Consider the following 18,543-nt stretch of genomic DNA (forward strand, 5'->3'; position numbering starts at 1 on the left):
TATATATATATATATATATATATATACTTTTAAAAAACTAATGGGAAAAATTTCAAACATATACACATGTTCAGTGAACACAATGAACCATTCATACATCACTTGACTTCAGTATTTATCGGTTCATGGCCAGTCTTCTTGTATCTGTACCCCTGTACCTTTTCTCTAGATTATCTATCTATCTATTCTAATCAGTTATACATGACAGCAGAATGCTCTTTGGTTCATTGTACACAAATGGAGTACAATTTTTCACTTCTCTGGTTGTACACAAAGTAGGGACACACCATTCATGCAATCATAAATGTACCTAGTGTAATGATGACCATCTCATTTCACCATCTTTCCTATCTCCATGTCCCGTTCCCTCCCTCCCCTTCCCTCTCCTTTGCTCTATCCAAAGTACCTCCACTTATATACCCCCTCCACCCTGCACAAATTATGGATTAACATCCACTTATCAAACATTTGGACTTTGGTTTTTTGGGATTGGCTTACTTTGCTTAGCATGATGGTCTTAATTCATCCATTTACCTGAAAATGCCATAATTTTATTCTCTTATTGCTGAGTAATATTCCATTATGTATATATACCACTCCAGATTATTTTAAAGCAAATCAGAAACATAATTTTATTTACAGATGCTTCAGTATCTATCCCTAACAAGAGACTCTTTTAAAAAGTTAACTATAATACCATTACAAGTCAAATATCCCTTATGTGAAATACTTGGGCCCAGAAGTGTTTTAATTTTTTTTCTCATGTTTGGTTTGCATAGACTTTGCTGGTTGAGCATCCCTAACTTGAATTTTAAAATGCTCTAAGACCTGAAACTTTTGAGCATTTTGGGTTTTCAGGTTAGGGATGCTTAGTATGTATTAGGACTTCAAAATTAATTTCTTTTGTTTTTGGCAGTACTGGGGATTGAACCCAGAATCTTGCCACCTCTAAGGCAAGTTCTCTTCCATTGAGCTGCAAACTTAGCCTAATAATAATTCTTAAAGTTTTTGATTGAATAAAAATTAAATTGATACATTGTAATTCATTGAACTCTCGAAATTAACATTGATACATTACTTTAAACTAGAAAATATATTTAGTTTCGACAGTTTTGCACTATGCTCTTTTGCTGTTCCAAGTTAATTCAGTATCCCATATCATGTTTAGTAGTCAAATTGCCTGTTTGCTCTAAACTGAGAAAGTTACTTAAACCACAAAGGTGATACACCCTCTTCATTGCCTAATGATCAGGGGCTTATGATGGCAATAAAACTTACTAATGGTGATATTTACCTTGATCATCTGATTGAGGTGTAGCCTTTAGTTTTTTTCATTGTAATATTGCTATTTTTCCTTTATTACTTATATAGTTTTAAAAATTTCCTTTGAAACTTAGTTTTCCATAATCTGAATTTTGCTGGTTGCACTCCCACAGTTGTGTATAGTACTTTAATAGGAAATACAGAAGGCAGAATAATTAACGGAGTAGATGCTCACTAGGTGCAGGTTTATTTTTGGTATAGGTAAAATATACTTCACTCAGGAGTCACATAATATCTGGTTGTTTCTCCTTTTATGTTATTCATTGAAACGGTTTAGTTTTATTAATTACAAATGCTAAAAAAACAACTTTTATTCTTAAAATCTATACAACAGAAATTAGTTTGCTAATGATTTTTCCAAATAAAATTTAAACTGATAATTTAAGTAATCATTTTCCTAAATAATTTAACTATTAAACTGACAGTTTTTGTCTTTTATGTACGTTAAATCACATTCTGATAGATTCAAGCAGTTTGACTCCATCTGGAGCATGCGTAGTTTAGGAGATAACCAGAGATTTTTGCAGAGTTTATTTGCAGAATTTAAGGCTCCCTTTAAGTAGCTTTCTTCCCTGGCCCCCCCCCCCCTTTTATTGGTTGTTTTTAGTTATACAGGACAGTAGAATCCATTTTGATGTAATCATAAAAGCATGGAATATATCGTATTCTAGTTCACGCTCCAATACCTCTCCTTCACCTTCTCTTTCCCTACCTCCTGCTCCCTTTCCTCTATTGATCTTTCTGCCATTTACCCATAGTTGCATTTTCGGTTTTCATTTTCCAACTGCTGTGGGTATTCCAAACTGTCCTCTGATTGCTCCTTAGTGACACTGCAGGCCACTATCCAAGTTCTAGTCTCCTCTCAGCACCAAATGGGATCTTTCTTCAGACAAAAACACAAAAATGAGAATCTAACCTAATGTCCTCTGCTGTCCTTCAAAGAGTTGATTCCTTTCTAATTTCTGTTCAACTTGTGTCTTTGTATTATTGGTTTATTGGTTTTTTAATTATTGGTTTTGATTTGTGTTTCCTTGATTACAAATAATGTTGGATATCTGAAAAAATATTTATGGTAGTTCTTTGCCATTTGTAATTGGGTTATCTTGTTGATAAGTTTTATATTCAGAATACATAAACAATTGTAACTTAAGAAATATACAATTTGAAAATTACATTTTCATTCTTTGTTGTTTTACATTGATATCTTTGCACAAAATTTTTTAATTTTGATGACAAACACTTTATTTATTGTTATGTTGCTCAGACTTTGTCATTTGTTAGAATCAGTTGCCAAATCAAACATCACAAATATTTACCAGTACTATTTTTCCTAGAAGTTTTATAATTTTACCTCATATTTAGGCCTTTGATCCATTTTGACTTAATTTTTTATATGGGGGAAAGAATTCAACTTTATTCACCCTTTTGCATGAGGAAATGCAATTTTTCTGTTACCACTTGTTAAAGAGACTGCATTTCCCCTGTTAAGTAGCCTTGACACCCTTGTTAAAAATTAATGGAGCTATATATTTTATAGGTTTATTTCTGGATTCTTGGCTCAATTCTCTTGCTGTTTGTTGTATGTCTATCCTAATGCCCATTCCACACTGTTTTGAAATTTCGAAGTGTGACTCTTCCAATTTTGTTTTTGTTAAAGATTGTTTTGTCTAGCCCTTTTATATTTGTGAATTTGAGAATTGACCTTATTTCTATAAATGAATAACTTAAGTTTGCTTTTCTAAGATTCATCCTTGTTGATATGAAGATATTTATTTCAGTTGCTGTTACTTCTTGGTAGTCCATTATTTGAGTAAACTTCAGGGTATGTGTCCTTTGTCCTCTTGAAGTGTGGATAGATTATTAAAGCAAAATACTAAAAACAAACAATGCTCCATTGAACATTTTTATGCATGGCACTTGTTCACAAATTTGAAAACCGCTTTAGTATAGTTCTCAAATCAGGGGTGATTTTGCCTGCCAAGGAACATTGGCAATGTTTGGGGCCTTTCTCATGATAAAGATAAGGGGAGGGATGCTACTGTCATCTAGTGGTTAGAGAACAAGAGATCCTGTGAAATACAGTATGAAAGAAAAAGCTCCCACCCACTCCACAACAAAGAATATCCAAATTATCCAAAAATCTTAGTAGTGCCAAGATTAAGACATGCTGCTCTGAAGCATATACTTGGAAGAGGAAATGGTAAACCTTATGGTATATACAATATTGTTATTTTATGAAGTGGATTTCTGGAAAGCATGAAGAAATTATGACTTTCCATACAAGCAAAAGTTTGGAATTAGAATTAAAACTGCTTCAATGACACTAGCAATCTAGTGTTTGTAAACAATTTAGATGTCTTAAACCAGACTGGGTAGTAGCATTATTCAGAATAAACTCAGCATATGCATATAATCTTTAACCTAATGAAATAAATGGGTACTTCCTGCTCGATTAAAAGGTTAATTTTGAGCGAGTGTCTGTTTCAAACGAGTTACTGAAAACAATGGTAGTTGGAATATTAGGTTGAATATGTTAAGACCAAAATGACAACATGAAAAATACAGATTTCTTTTCCTGACATAGATGATTGTTAAATATTGAAGGCTGAAAGGATAAAAAGTTTCTTTCTCTAACATTTTAAATCTTTAATTGAAGGTAGGTAAATAGACAATTTGGGGACCTACTTTTAAGCCTATAAGATTCATGGACCCTGTTTGAAATTCTCATGAAAGCTATGGTCCCAGAAGTATGTGCATACTTGTGTATCTACAGTTTACGGTTTTGGCTGGTACATGCATGCTTCTAATGCCCCTCCATGGGATCTCATCCAACACACACGCACCATTAATTTATAACTGAAGAATTTTTCTAAAAGCCTGTGCTGAAAATAAGCTATATTTGAAATTATCACTGAATAATAAAGCTATGACTATATTGTTTATATCTTCTTAGGCAAATGCAGAAAATTTAGTGATGGAGAAAAATAGGTAACTTGGAATTGGAATTCATTAAGTCCTCCATGATTAAATAAGTGAACATCAATCATTTTTCTTTTTCTTCTTCTTAGGTGTATGCATCAGTGTTATGGGAACAAGCTAATGAATACAGACAAAATTCAACTGAAAGAGCATGTTTTGGCACCTCCCTCCCAGAAGAAAAACTTAATGACTTTCGTGATGAGCAAATTGGACAATTACAGGAACTGATGCGAGAAACTACTAAACCCAACAGGCAATTTAGTATCACGGAGTCTACAAAACCAAAATTTTAGTAAATACAGTAAAGTTTGACAAAATATAAAATTTAGAACCTTTTAACTATCATTGGTTTTTTAAAGTTATTATTTCATCCTTACGTATTATTTTGTTTTTGGTTTTTATGAATGCAGTATGTGGACCAGGATCACCAGAAGACAACTGGAAAACTTTAGGACATTGTTGGAATAGCAGTATTTACTGAATGGAATTTGATTTTGTGCATTAAATAAGGAAGCCTCCAAAATGAAATATTGAGAATTTTTTGTATACAAGTTTGTTTTAAATGCTGATGTTCAAGCATTAGAGATTTTCTTTTGCTACATCAGTTAAGTATATCATAATGACAAATGTAGAATTTCAACAAGTTTATTAGATTGTCATTCTGAAAGTATCATTTCCACTTTAATAATTGCATACATGATTATTCTGCATGTCTCCTTCTGACTCATTGTTTATTCACAATGAAATGTTAAAGAGAAGCTTTAATATTCAGTATTATTGTTTGCATAGTAGATTGTACAAAGTATAATAATGTTTCTACAGTATTTATAACAAATGACCCTTCAAATAATTTTTAGTTACTTTGAGAGTCTCATTTATTGCCTAATGTTTGGGGAGTATAAAAACACAAATTTTTCTCATAGTTAGATTGATTTATAAATTTTTAAAAGGACACATTAAAATCTTGCATATGCCAAGATCATTTGATATACAGGGGATCAGTAGTTATCAAAGACAAAAAGTCTACTCCCATGCCATGGATTTGCTCAAAAGAATGGTGTGGTGATATTATGCAAATTTAGCTTCTAGGCCTCAGAGCCTGGCATAGCTCCACTGGAACTATTGGAAACCTGTCCAACTGCCATGTTAAGCCTGAGCTGACCCTCCAGAGTATCAGATTAGGTTTTGGGAAACATTGTAAACTACATTACCTAAAGCAATCCTGGATCAGCTGGCTTTCAGCCAACAGCAAACACGTGAGTGAACCCAGATAAACTTAGGTTTATAAGGAATTTTAAAGGACATTGGAAATTTTCTAATATTGATAATTGAGAATATGTAGAAATTTTACAAAATGCTAGATTTCTTTTTTAGTAAGGTGGCAGACTATGTTCATCTGAGCAGTGCTAAAACTAAAAACTTTCAGGTAAAATAGAAAAAGCATTTTTAGATGCATCTGGGAGTTGGCAGTGTTCTAAAAGATTAAGTAATCCCAAGGCTAGTATTACTAAATGAAACTGCTGCAACCCTTTTGCCCTGAGGTTGAATTTCAGATTTGGTTTTGATTGTCCTTAGGAAAACTGTGAGCAAAAAAACAGAACTTAGAGTCCAGTTGAAGTAGATTCATAAAATACATTTTTCCCACAAAGCCAGGACCCTAAGGAATACCATCAGAGAACGCCAAAAGCAAACCTGCTGTAGTACTTGTGCAGAGTTTCAGAGCATCCCAAATCAAGTCATCTATGTACTCAAACAACAAGTTATGAATCCATATAAAATGGTCCCAGAATAAGTACCTGAAAGATTTAAACAAATTTTTGGAGGATACTGAGATCACAGTTTCCTCAAGTTTAAATAAACTCCACAAGGAAAATTAGCACAGCAACTAAGGCAATAGAGATAGGCCACCAGAAAACTCAGAAATTAGAACATGTTTTATAATTGTTACGGTTTAAATATTAGGTGTCCCTCAAAAGCTCTGTGAAATGATGCAAAAAAGCTTAGAGGTAAAATGATTGGGTTATGAGAATCTTAACCTAATCTGTGCATTAATCCCCTGATAAGGATTAACTGGATGGTAACTGTAAACAGGTACTGTGTGGCTCAAGGAGGTGAGTCCCTAGGGGCGTATCTTTGAGTACATATTTTGTCTGTGGTGAGGAGAGTCTCTGTCTGCTTCCTGGTGATGTTCCCAGCTGCATTCCTCTACCATACCCTTCTTTCATGATGTTCTGCCTCACCTTACACCCCAAAGAATGGAGTCAGCTGTTAATGGACTAGGACTTCTGAAACCCTGAGCCCCCAAATAAACTTTCTTCCTCTAATTGTTCTTGTCCAGTCTTTTGGTCACAGCTGCAAAAAAAGCTGACTAAAACAATATTACACATGTGCTAAGAAGAAAGATTGTTTAGAAGGTCTCCAGGAAACAGGGCATTTACTATAAAAGATGACTATCATATTTGAGAAAAGAAAAAACAACTTTTCCAAGTGGAAAATAGAATAACTAAAAAAATAAACTTCAATGAACAGGTTTAACAGATTAAATGGAATTGAAAAGAGAATTAGTGACTGTAATGGACAGAAGAAATTGTGCAGGATGCTGAGTAGAAAAGCAGCTTGAAAATGTGAGAATACAGGAAAAAGAATAAAAATCAAATGTATAACTAATAGTCTCAAATAGGTAATGGGGACAGAAGCAATATTTGAAGAATTAATTGCTGAGAAACTTTCAAATAAAAAACACCAGTCCACAGATTTATCCTCAGCAGAATAGATATGAAGTCCTCACTTACACACATCATAGTAAAAGATAGAATGCCAAAGACAAAAACTGGTTAAAGTAGCCAAAATAGAAGTCACAATTAACCTTCAAAGGAAATCACCTAGAGCAGGACAAGTCCCTAGTAGTCTTGGTGACCCAGCTCTTCCCAGCTTTCTTGTTGGTAGTTCCTTAGGAAAAAAAAAATGTGCTCAGAATATGCTGGTAATGCAAGATCATGAGATAAAGAGGGAATGTCTAGAACACCGTGATTTGTGTTTCTATCCCTCTTAAACTGGCATGACCTTCAACACTATAACTCGGCATATGAGGTTACCACCAGGATGTAAAACCCAAGTGGAGTGCCTTCCAGGGACCCTCAGTTACAGTGTAGTTGGGGCATATGCAGATGAGACTCCTGGCCTGGACAGCTTTCCGGACCCTTGGAGGAAAGGCTTGTCATGAATCCTAGGCTATTGTTGTCCTTGCTGCCTATCTCTAAGTAACAGACATACTTCATGTGATGTGTGAATGTTCTGTCTCATCACTTTTAGAAATAGAAATTGTGGACTGGGGTTGTGGCTCAGTGGTAGAGTGCTTGTCTAGCACGTGCGGGGCCCTGGGTTCGATCCTCAGCACCACATACAATAAATAAAATAAAGGCATTGTGCCCGACTACAACTAAAAAATAAATATTGAAAAAAAAAGAAATAATAGAAATTGTAGTGCAAGATGCAGAGGGCTGAAGTGGTAACCAGTACACAATGAATCTTCCGTACAGTTAGATCTTTAACTGACTTCTAAGGATCAATAATGGAAACCAGAAACCAGTTGTATGACTAAGAGAAAAATAACTTCCAACTTAAAATTCTATACCTCAAAAATATATTTCAGGAACGATGGTTGAATAAAGTCAGTTTTGGACAACAAAATGAGCAAGTTTGCCACCTAAGTATTCTTAAATTCTGAAAGATGTGCTTTATATAGTAGGAAGGTGATTGAAGATGGACTAAAAGACCGAAGGTTGTGAATAATGGATGAATCTTAAAAAAGCATTTGCTATATGAAACAATAATGCCGTTTCATGGAGTTCAAAATTATATTTAAAATACCTTTCAACTGAAATATATAAGTTGATAGGGTAGTGACTGGAATAAGTCCTCTAAATTTGTATGGTCTGAGAGAATAAAGGTATTGGTTAGCTTTAACATTAAGTATAAATATGATTTCTAGTATAACCACTTAAAATGATGGTTACACAGAAATTAGTATATCGTTTCTGAGGTAATAGAAGGTAAAAATAGGAAAATAATCATAAAATAGAAAAAGAAGCATAGAAGGGGCAGGAATAGGGGAAAAAAACAGGTGGTAGATAGTGGTTTGCCTCTTCTGAAACTGTTGGGACTTTCATCCCTGCTCTGAGTTATTAAGAGAGAGTGGAAAACAATCTGACTATAGTGTTTAAAGGAGAGGTCTTTGGGAGGTGACTTGGACTTTTCTGGCTTGAGACTGTTCTCACAAGGCCATCACTGTATGCAGCCCCATCCTTTGACCAGAATTGAGCCAAAGTAAACCTCTATAACTTAACCAATCTGTGATATATTATTATAGTAGTACTAAATAGTCTTAGGGATGTAACCCAGTAATTACAAGAAATGTAAATGGACTAAGTTATTTTGTTAAACACAAATTGTTACCTAGTTAAAACATGAAATCAATTATATGCCATTATAAAAGATGACACCTAAAGAACAATACATAGAAAGTTTTAAAGTAAAATGATGATTAAAGTTATACAAACCAAAAGAAAGTCAATATAGATAATATTAGCATCTGAAAAAAATGTTAAAGCAGAAACATTGCTAGGGATAAAAAGAATCAGTTCATATAATGAAAGGTTCAATTTATTAGGAAGAGAATGCTAAATTGGCATTTACCTGTAAGTAAATGGTTAAGCAGCCCCATATTTGGAGAAATTAACATGATTCTAAATAACGCATGAATGAAAGAAGAAACTCTAGTGGACTCTGGAATATAAGTACAACTAGACAGTGATGAAAATGCATAATGAAATTATGGGTTGCATCGAAAAGAGCCCTTGAATGAAGTTGATAGACTTCAGTGAGTCTAGCAGAAGCAAAGAAAGGTTGAATATTACTGAGAAGAGCTATCTTAATAAAAGAATACCACAATATGTTCAAAGAAAATAGAAGGAAATAAAAATTAGAGCAGAAAAGTTTTAAAAATCAAAGTTTATTATTTGAAAAAGATTCAGAGACCTCCCAGCAAAGTTAATCAAGAAAAACCAGGTACACATAACCTCTAAAGAACAAAATAGGACAAAAATTTCTGTTGTATCATTAAATAGATATATGAACAACTTAAAGCCAATAAATGTATAACCTGTGGAAGAAATGGACAACTTTTTTTAATTTTTTTTTTTTTGGTACCAGGGATTGAACTTGGGGACACTCGACTACTGAGCCACATCCCTCACCCTATTTTGTATTTTATTTAGAGACAGGGTCTCACTGAGTTGCTTAGCTCCTCGGCATTGCTGAGGCTGGATGTGAACTCTCATCCTTCTATTACCTCAGTTCTCCTGCCTCAGCCTCCTAAATCACTGGGATTACAGGCGTGTACTACTGAGCCCGGCAAAATGGACAAATTTTTTGGAAGAGGAAGCTGACAAAAATAATCAAAAGAATGTTTCAGTAGCCATGAAATTATTGAATCAATGGTTTAAAATATTCCCAGAAAGAAAATTTCAAGCCTAAATAACACCTTTGATGAGTACTGCCAAATAGTATGAAGTACATAATTCCAAACTTAAGCCTTTCCAGATAGAAAAAGAGGGATACTCCCTAATCCATTTTTATGAGACCAACAAATACCTATAAAATGAAGTGGAAAAGGAAAATTACTGACCAATTTTACTTAGGAACATAGATATAAAATCCTAAACTTAATATTAGTAAGGCAAATCCAGCAAATGATGATTCATTGTGATCTGGTCATGTTTATGCCAGGAATCCAAAGTTCTTTTACTTTAGAAAATAAATTACTATCGTCTACCACATAATCAAATTAAAGGAGATTTAGTAGTGATCATCTCAAGAGGTGAAGAAAAAGTGTTTGCTAAACATTCAATATCTATTCATGATAAAAATGCTCTTGAACTAGGTATGAAGGGTACTTCAGTCTAATTAGAGGATTTCTACCAAACACGTGCAGCAAACATGAATTGTTGAAAGCTTTCTCTTTGAGACTGGGAAAAAGGAAAGGATGTCTGTCAGTACTTCTTTGAGTCAAAACTGATATTCTAAAATAATATTATTGTATATGTGGAAGATATAAAAGAGCCTACAAACTATGAGAATAAGAATTTAATAGTTTTCTAGATGCAAACATTGCTACACAAAATTAAAATCAGTTGTGCGCCTGCATAATGGTAACAGCATGAAAATTTTCAAAGATATTTTGTCAACAAATATTAAATACTTACAAACCAGTTTACTAAAAGATGTTCAAAATTCTCAGAAGGAAGTTGTAAAATTTTACTTTCAGAATGCTAAAGAAACTTAAAGGCACTTTATGTTCAAAGATTGAAAGACTTAATATTGTAAAGGTCTGTCATTGCAATACAATGTTCATCAAAATTCCAAATATTTTTTTTAATTGACAAGCATTTTTTAGTATGCAGTGCCAAGAGTCAAGAGTAACCAAGGCATTTTTAAGAACAACATTTTGAAAGATCTTACCATACCAGACATCCAAATAGTATCGCTTTAGTTAGTAAAATAGTGTGGCATTTCATCACACAGGGACTTGATTTCTGGCAGTCATGTGTTACACTCCATGGAGCAAGGACTGCTTGTCAGTAAATGGTTCTGGTTCCTTGACAGTTGACTTTTTTTTTAAGGGAAAAAAAAAGAAAGAAAACTTTGGTGTTTAGAATTGTTTGGTTTCCGTTTTTATTTTTAATTTTTTAGATGTTGATATGCCTTTATTTTATTCATTTATTTTTATGTGGTGCTGAGAATTGAACCCAGTGCCTCACACATGCTAGGCAAGCACTCTACCACTGAGCCACAACCCCAGACCCATAGAATTGTGGTTTCTTAAAGATAAAAATATGAAAGGCAAATTTTTTTATATCATTATTTTATTTATTTGTTTTTTAGTTAGTGCTGAGGATCAAACCCAGGTCCTTTCACATTCAAGGCAAGCACTCTACCGCTGAGCCACAACCCCAGCCCCCCCGAAAGGCAAAATTATAACCCTTCAAGAAAATAAGATAAGGAATATCTTCAAAATATTGGAGTAGGAAGGGACTTTAGACAAAATAAAACTACATATATAGAAAAAAAAAGGTATGAATACAGTAACATGGTACTTCTTTCGTCAAAAGCAGTTAAGTTTGCAAAAGAATACAAACATAAGCCTCTGAGTATAAAGAGTTGCAATACATACAATGGCCCATGGGCATAGTATACAGAATGTCTGAGGAACTTCTATCTACCATTAAAATTCAATAGAAAATTAGCAAAAATCTTGAATAAAAAATTTGCAAATAAGGAAATTCATGTGGTCAGTAAATAGAAAAAGTATCTTTGGCCTCAATTGAAATAAACGTATGCAAATATAAATCATAACTTTTTTTGGAAAAGTTTGACATTCCTTAGTAAATTTAAAGATGCTTATACTGAATATTATTATGGTATTAATGCATTAATACTATTTCATTATTGTGTTTGAGTACAGATACTGCTGTCAAGTTCATGGATTTGAGTTCTGACCTTTCACGTGGGACTTGATATATAAAAAGTAAAGTTTTATCTTGGTTTTCCTCTCCCTCAAGAACCAGTTTTTGCCCTTCTAGTGTTGGTAAGATTAATTAATTAATCCATGTGAAATATTCAGAACAGTACTTAGAACATAATAAATACTATAAAGCGTTCAGTATCATTGTTATTAATATTACTTTGCAACCCACAAAACCAGTCCTACACAATCTTGTGCAGGTGTGGAGAACATTCTGTACAAGAAGGTTCATATAAGAATTATTTTAGCAACTCTACACCATAAGCAATACTAATATTTCTCAACAGGAGATAAAGTTGTGGTATGGTCATATAGCAATGAGTCTTAATGAACTATTAGTTTCATAAATACAATACTGACTGGAAGATGCTAAATATAAATACAGTAAATGAATTCATTTGTACCAAGTAGGACATCAGGCAAAAAAAAAAATAAAAAAACTTGTGAGCAATGCAGATATTAGTGGTAAAACTATAAAGAAAGGTAAATGACAGTCACAAAAATTAGAAGAGTGGTTAACTCCAGAGGGGTGAGCAAGGTTGTGACTGGAAATGGGTGCATGGAATCTTCTGGGGTCCTGGGTGGGAATGTTTTATATTTGGGTGATATTTATGTGTGTCATTCTTCAAATTATATGTGCAACTAACTCGTTTGACCTACATTTTAAGCTAGTAAAAATTTGTGGAGTGGGAAAGAATTTGTTTAAAATAAGGGCATGGACAGAGAGAGTGTAATCTCTAAATGGATTATGCATAGGGCTTTTGGGAGACCATCAGAATGGGTCTGATAGGGAACTACTGCTACCACCCAGTGTGAGGTACTCTGCAGTTTATTAAAGAGGAGTGGTCCAACATTGGATACATTAGATTTAAGTACCAGGCACCGAATCTTAAAGATTCTATATAGCCTAGGGCCTAGGCATTTTTAGTTTAAAAAAGCTTTCTAGGAAATTCTGAGGAGTTTTTAGGCTTGAATTCTACTGTTGTATTAAAAAATAAAACAAAACAAAAAAACACTAACCAAAACCTTGACTGAATAAAACTAATAAAGTAGAAATTATTTTATTTCAAGTAAGGAGAAACTACAAGATTTTTTTTTCATTTACCATAATTAATTATCTTCTTTAAAAACATAATCCAACACCCCAATTTTGAAATTATTCATAAGCTTGTTTAATATACAATTTGTAGAAATTTGTCTATTTTAAGAGGGAAAACAATTATGTTTACTTTTATTTTTAAAAATAAGATAAACAAGCACAAAACTATTTTCTAGCCTTTGGCACTGTTTTATGTTGTTGTGTTTCGAAAACCTTTCTTCAGTGAACAACTCTTAAGGATTGTTTGCATTTTCCCTTTGGTACCTAATTGATTCTTTTGGTGGAAGACCTGATAAAGGAAATACTCAAAGACCTTTTTAATATAATTAGATTCTCATAAAAGTATTGAATTAAAGAGGCTGATAAGTTCATCTAGGCTAACCACATTTTTCACCTACCCCCTCATCTGTCTCAAGATCTGTGAATTTGGAACACAGATTCACTTACTCCAACTGATTTTATGTTTGGACATCTCTAAAACTGACCTATAGAAACATGCAGAAATACTGAGACGAATTGGCAGTTATGGGCTTTAGGAAGTGTTTTAATTTTATATAAATTATAACATTAACTTGTGCTGTTTTAGCAAAGAAACAATAGCATTCAACCTGAAATAGTATACCCGTTTCAGGTTTTTCAATTAGTGCAAAAGCTGAAAGGGGCTGAATGTTGAATAATTGTTGCTAAGCAACTTTAAGAAAATAACTATCTGCAGAGTAATGGCATATCCAGTGGATGCTGACACTCAAATTACATAACTGGAAGGAGAATTAAGCACTAGGCCACAAGAATAGTAAAACTTTACAAGTTCATTATGATATACATTTTACATGTAAGATAAGCTCATGCAAAAGCAATTTGATTTAAAAAGTATGACTAAAAAGATTATGGGTAAAAATGTCTGAACTGGTTTTGAACTAATTGATATTTTATTTTTAATATATTTTTTGTTAGTTGTAGTTGGACACAATACCATTATTTTATTTATATATTTTTATGTGTTGCCGAGGATCGAACCCAGCGCCTTGCATGTGCTAGGCAAGCACTCTACCGCTAAGCCATGACCCCAGCCCCAAATTAATTGATATTTTAAACCTACTTTTCTAGAACGGAAAAAAAAAAATGTTTGATCGATCTCAAAGCTTAGCCTTCTGACATGTGAGGGGGTACCTTCTGTCTTCTGTAGTCCAAAGAGACATCTCACATTATTTTAACTGCTTCCCAATCTCAGTTTTCTTATCAAAAATACATGTTCCATCAGGGCAGGAATTTTTGTTCACTATTGTTTCATCATTATTTGTAATAGTGCCAAGCACATCATAGGAACTCAATAAATATTTGAATAAAATAATGTCTGAAAACAGTGTATCAGGGTTCATTCTAGAGACAAAACTGATTAATTGGAATGAGAAAAGTTTAATATAAAAGTAGTACTTAATATGGGGAGTAACTATAAAGATGTAAAGAGATATTTTTTGGGCGGGGGGGGGTTACTGGGGATTGAACCCAGAGGTGCTTTACCCTTTATATTTTTTGAGTCCCACCCATTGCTGAGGCTGGCCTTGAACTTGCGATTCCCTGCCTCAACCTCCCAAAGCCCTGAGGTTATAGATGTGTGCCACCATATCCAGATAAAGGATATACAAGGAGATAGTTCTGAGAGAGTACCCAAGGATGAACAAAGTTGGAAGGAAAGGTGCTTCTCAAGGCTGAGATTCAGAGCTCTGGAGGAGGTTGGTGTGGTAGCTGTAGCCTATTGGATAGCAGAGACATTTGTCCTGTTGTCCAGGCTGCTGCTCTTCTCCCTGCTGAGAAGGCAGGAAGCTGCTCTCTGGTAGATACAGTGATACTAGCAGATAGGCTTACAGAGGAAGTTGGGCTCTTGGTATCCTGCTTACTGATAAGCAGACAAGTGTTTGCAGTGTGCACATCTGGAGTGCCTTAAGAAACAGTCTTGTGTAGTATAGCCAGGCTGAGACTGGTGGCAAAGTATTTGAACCGTGGTCTCTATAGTATTGAACCTCAGGAAATGAGTGGTTTCAATATATGGTATCCATATCTGGAGGGACACAAGAAGTGTCTTGGGGGTGCAGACAAAGAAGTGAGCATTGGGACATGGGTAGGGTACTATGAAACTTGGGATGATCAGTGTCCATATCATGAGGGACATATGAGGTGGTCCTAGTTCAGGCCAGGCTACAAGCATATCAAGAGATTATATATCCTGGGCTGGGATGCGGCTCAGGTGGTAGCGCGTTCGCCTGGCATATGCGGGACACTGGGTTCAATCCTCAACACCACATAAAAATAAAATAAAGATATTGTGTCCACCTAAAACTAAAAATAAATAAATAAGATTTTAAAAATCCTAATTGTGTAACTAGGGCAGAGTATCACTGGATGTTCCCACACAGGTACTGCTGCCCACTGGGCAGCAAGAGCAAAGAATAAACCAAGATGGCAGTATACTGGAATCAGAGAAATACTTGTTTTTACAATGATCCTCCAGCACTTCATGGACAGAGCTTAATCTTGTGCTCACTGCAAAAGTGAAACATTGAAGTCTCCATAATAATAGCTAGTGATGGAGAATGAGTGTAGAGAAGAGGCAACAAACTGATATCTAGCACATATAGCTAATAGAACACTTACATACACCAGGCACCAGGATTCCTATAGATTATTACAAAGATTATATATAATAGTTACCAATTCACTACATAGATTATTTTAAATAGGTATTTAAACTTCCCAGAGTTGGGTTGCTATTACTTCATCTTATAAATGAATGATATGAAGCTTAGAACAATGAAATAACTGGTTAGAGGTCCAGGAGTTAGGATTTCAACCCTTTTAGTTGGTGTGGCATTTATGGCTTCAACCCTGATACCATTATACTTTCTCTCAAAGGAAAATATAATAGAATTGGTAAAGATGATCTGCTGGATTAGCACCTATTGGTTGTGTTCTCATCAAGTGGCCCTTTAGATTTTTGCTTTCCAGTGGTCTTATCCACTCAGAGGTGCTGATGTTGTTCATGGCCTCCTCACCATTCCTTTCAGTACATCTGTACCAAATCTTCATAGGGTACCTCTTGCCTGCCACCTAGTAATGATCCAACAAATAGGGTAGTCTGCGCTAGAGTTCTTTGGGCAGGGAGACATGGCAGACTTGATAGTGAACATTAGGTAATGGCAAGTCTTCCTAAAGAAGATTATGAGGTTAATTTCCTAAGGTCCTGATATCACATAGGCTCTAAATCTGGAAAGAGATGATATCAGCATTCCATGTAGGAATGAAGAGAAATATATCTGTTTACTCAAGGAATTACACCAAATACCCCCACATTGTGTTCTTAGGATTTTGTTCATAGACCTCTTGTCACTCTATTCCCTTTCTGGGTACTCCATCAGCAACTTTGGCTCCCTGTACTATGTAGTTTGATGATCCCCAGGTCTCCTCCTTGTGAGCTCCATAACCTATGAAACTAACCATCCACTAGAACCCAAGACCACAGCTCAAACCTCAGTTCAATCGGTTGCCCTAAAACTGATCACCCTCCAGAGTATGTCTGCTCTTTATGAATTGAATCACCAAGCTATAATTACCAGAGACTGTCATCCTTGATATGTACCTCTTCCTCACTTCCACATGAAATAAAGCCTTTTCCCTCCTTCATTTAACATCACCAAATCCTTAAGAATAATTGCATTCCATTTTTAAATTTTTTTTTTTGCAGTACTGGAGATTGAACCCAGGGTGTTGTGCCACTAATCTATATCTCCAGCATCTCTGACTACTTTGTTTTTGTTTTTGTTTTTGAGACAGTGTCTCGCTTAGTTGTCTAGGCTGGCCTCAAGCTTACAGTCCTCCTGTCAGCTTCCTGAGTAGCTGTACTTGTAGCACATACCTGAGGAGACATGTGCTTGGGTATCTGTCTTCATTCAGTTTTTTTCTATCCATACTTTCATCTCTTTAGTTCAAGCCACTGTTTCATCTGGATTTCTACAAGACTTTATTAATTGCCTCTTTGTATTGACCCTGCTAGTCTATTCTCCAAAGGCAGTAAAGGTAACTTTCCCACAAATCCAAACCTGGTTATGTCACTTTCTTGCTTTAAAAATCCTTTAATCTTATCTTATTTGGGATAATTCCAAACTCCTTAATTGCTTACTTGCAGGCTTTATATCACCTTCTTATATCACCAGGAGTCTAGTCAGGAGATGGAACTATACCAATTATTTCATTGAGAGAATTTAAGATGAAAAATTGAAGAACAAATAATGCAAAAAAAGAACCCTGATATTATACAGGATCGGCAATTGCAGGAAGAAGCTTAGGAAATTAGGGGAAGAGGTTGCAATTTTTACACTTCAGAAGATTAAAGGTTGTTCCCTGTACAGCCGAAACTTAGACTTCTGAAGAGGAGAGCAGTGGACAGTTTGCACTGGTCTCTAAGATGGAGCATGATGAGGCTGGGTGATTTTTGCAGGTATTGGAAATGGCAAGCTTGCTTCAACTGCTACCACTGAAATGGGCTGTTGTTTCTAGAATGAAGAAATGAGGCTGGGTGATGCTGAGGGAAAAAGGAATAAGGAGCAAACAAAGTGACAGGAAGGAGCAAGCTCTTCCTCCTCCAATGTAGAAGTTTTTCTCTAGCATCCCCTGTTAGCAGAGCAGAAATGTGATCTATAGAGTCCCACCCCCAGCATCAAAAAGAGGAGCATAGAAGTGTGGGTGAAGTTGAGAGAAAACTGGCAAAATTCATCTCCTTTTGTTCCTTAGCGCACACACAGTCTTCTACATATAGTTGTCTTCAAAACAATGAAAACAATTCTGTATGCTCAACTAGAAACGCAACTGCCCTGGTACAAATAAGGATGTAGTTAGCTTTTTCTCAAAGTCCCGATCATAAATGCAGTTTATAAGTAGTCACACTGTTTTTCTCTGAGTATATTATTTCCCAAATTCCATACAGTTTTATCTCAATACTTAAACACCTAAACACACCAAATTGCAAACCTCACTGATAACAAATTTGTATAATAAAGGAAAGGATGTGAGAGAAAAATTTATATTTACATACAAGAAATTCATATCCATTTACATAAGCAGAAAAGAAAATATATTTAGGTGCTTTGTCATCATTTTCATAACTATTTCCATAACTAGTCATGAGGTCAGTTTATAATTTCCTTCTTCCATAACTAATGATGTGTTCCCTTTGTTCCCAGCCATGGCTTAAGCAAGTCAAAGAATTATACTTGGTTGGACATTCTAAACCTTTGTTCATTAGGGGTCTGCGTTTTCAGTGGATCTGCCTTTTTTGGGCAGAGAAATTCCTGGGTTCTGAACCTCTACTCCTGAGTGAACTTTTTTTCCTGTTTTCCAGAGTCCTCGTTGCCCTGAATTTGACAATAATCCAATTTTCTCCTGATAATCAGGATCAGTTATCACAGCCATTTCCTCTATTCTTTGTTCAGCCCATTTTCCAGCAGTTTAGAGGGCCTTTTCCTCACCCTCATTTTTGAAATCCCTCCTCCTCCTCCCCCTCCCCCCT

The 18,543-nt window shown here is 34.9% G+C and overlaps 1 protein-coding gene across 1 annotated transcript in view; it reads left to right on the top strand.

The window, feature by feature from the left end:
* Sdhaf3 (succinate dehydrogenase complex assembly factor 3) overlaps positions 1–5,162 on the top strand; it is a 67,426-nt gene extending 62,264 nt beyond the window's left edge. Inside the window, exon 2 of the mRNA XM_048785972.1 lies at positions 4,392–5,162. Within this exon, the coding sequence (XP_048641929.1) occupies positions 4,392–4,595 (204 nt within the window). The 3' untranslated portion in view covers positions 4,596–5,162. The remainder of the gene's footprint in view (positions 1–4,391) is intronic.
* The last annotated feature ends 13,381 nt before the right edge of the window (positions 5,163–18,543 follow it).

Source organism: Marmota marmota, unplaced genomic scaffold (assembly GCF_001458135.2).
Source record: "Marmota marmota marmota unplaced genomic scaffold, marMar, whole genome shotgun sequence".
NCBI lineage: Eukaryota > Metazoa > Chordata > Mammalia > Rodentia > Sciuridae > Marmota > Marmota marmota.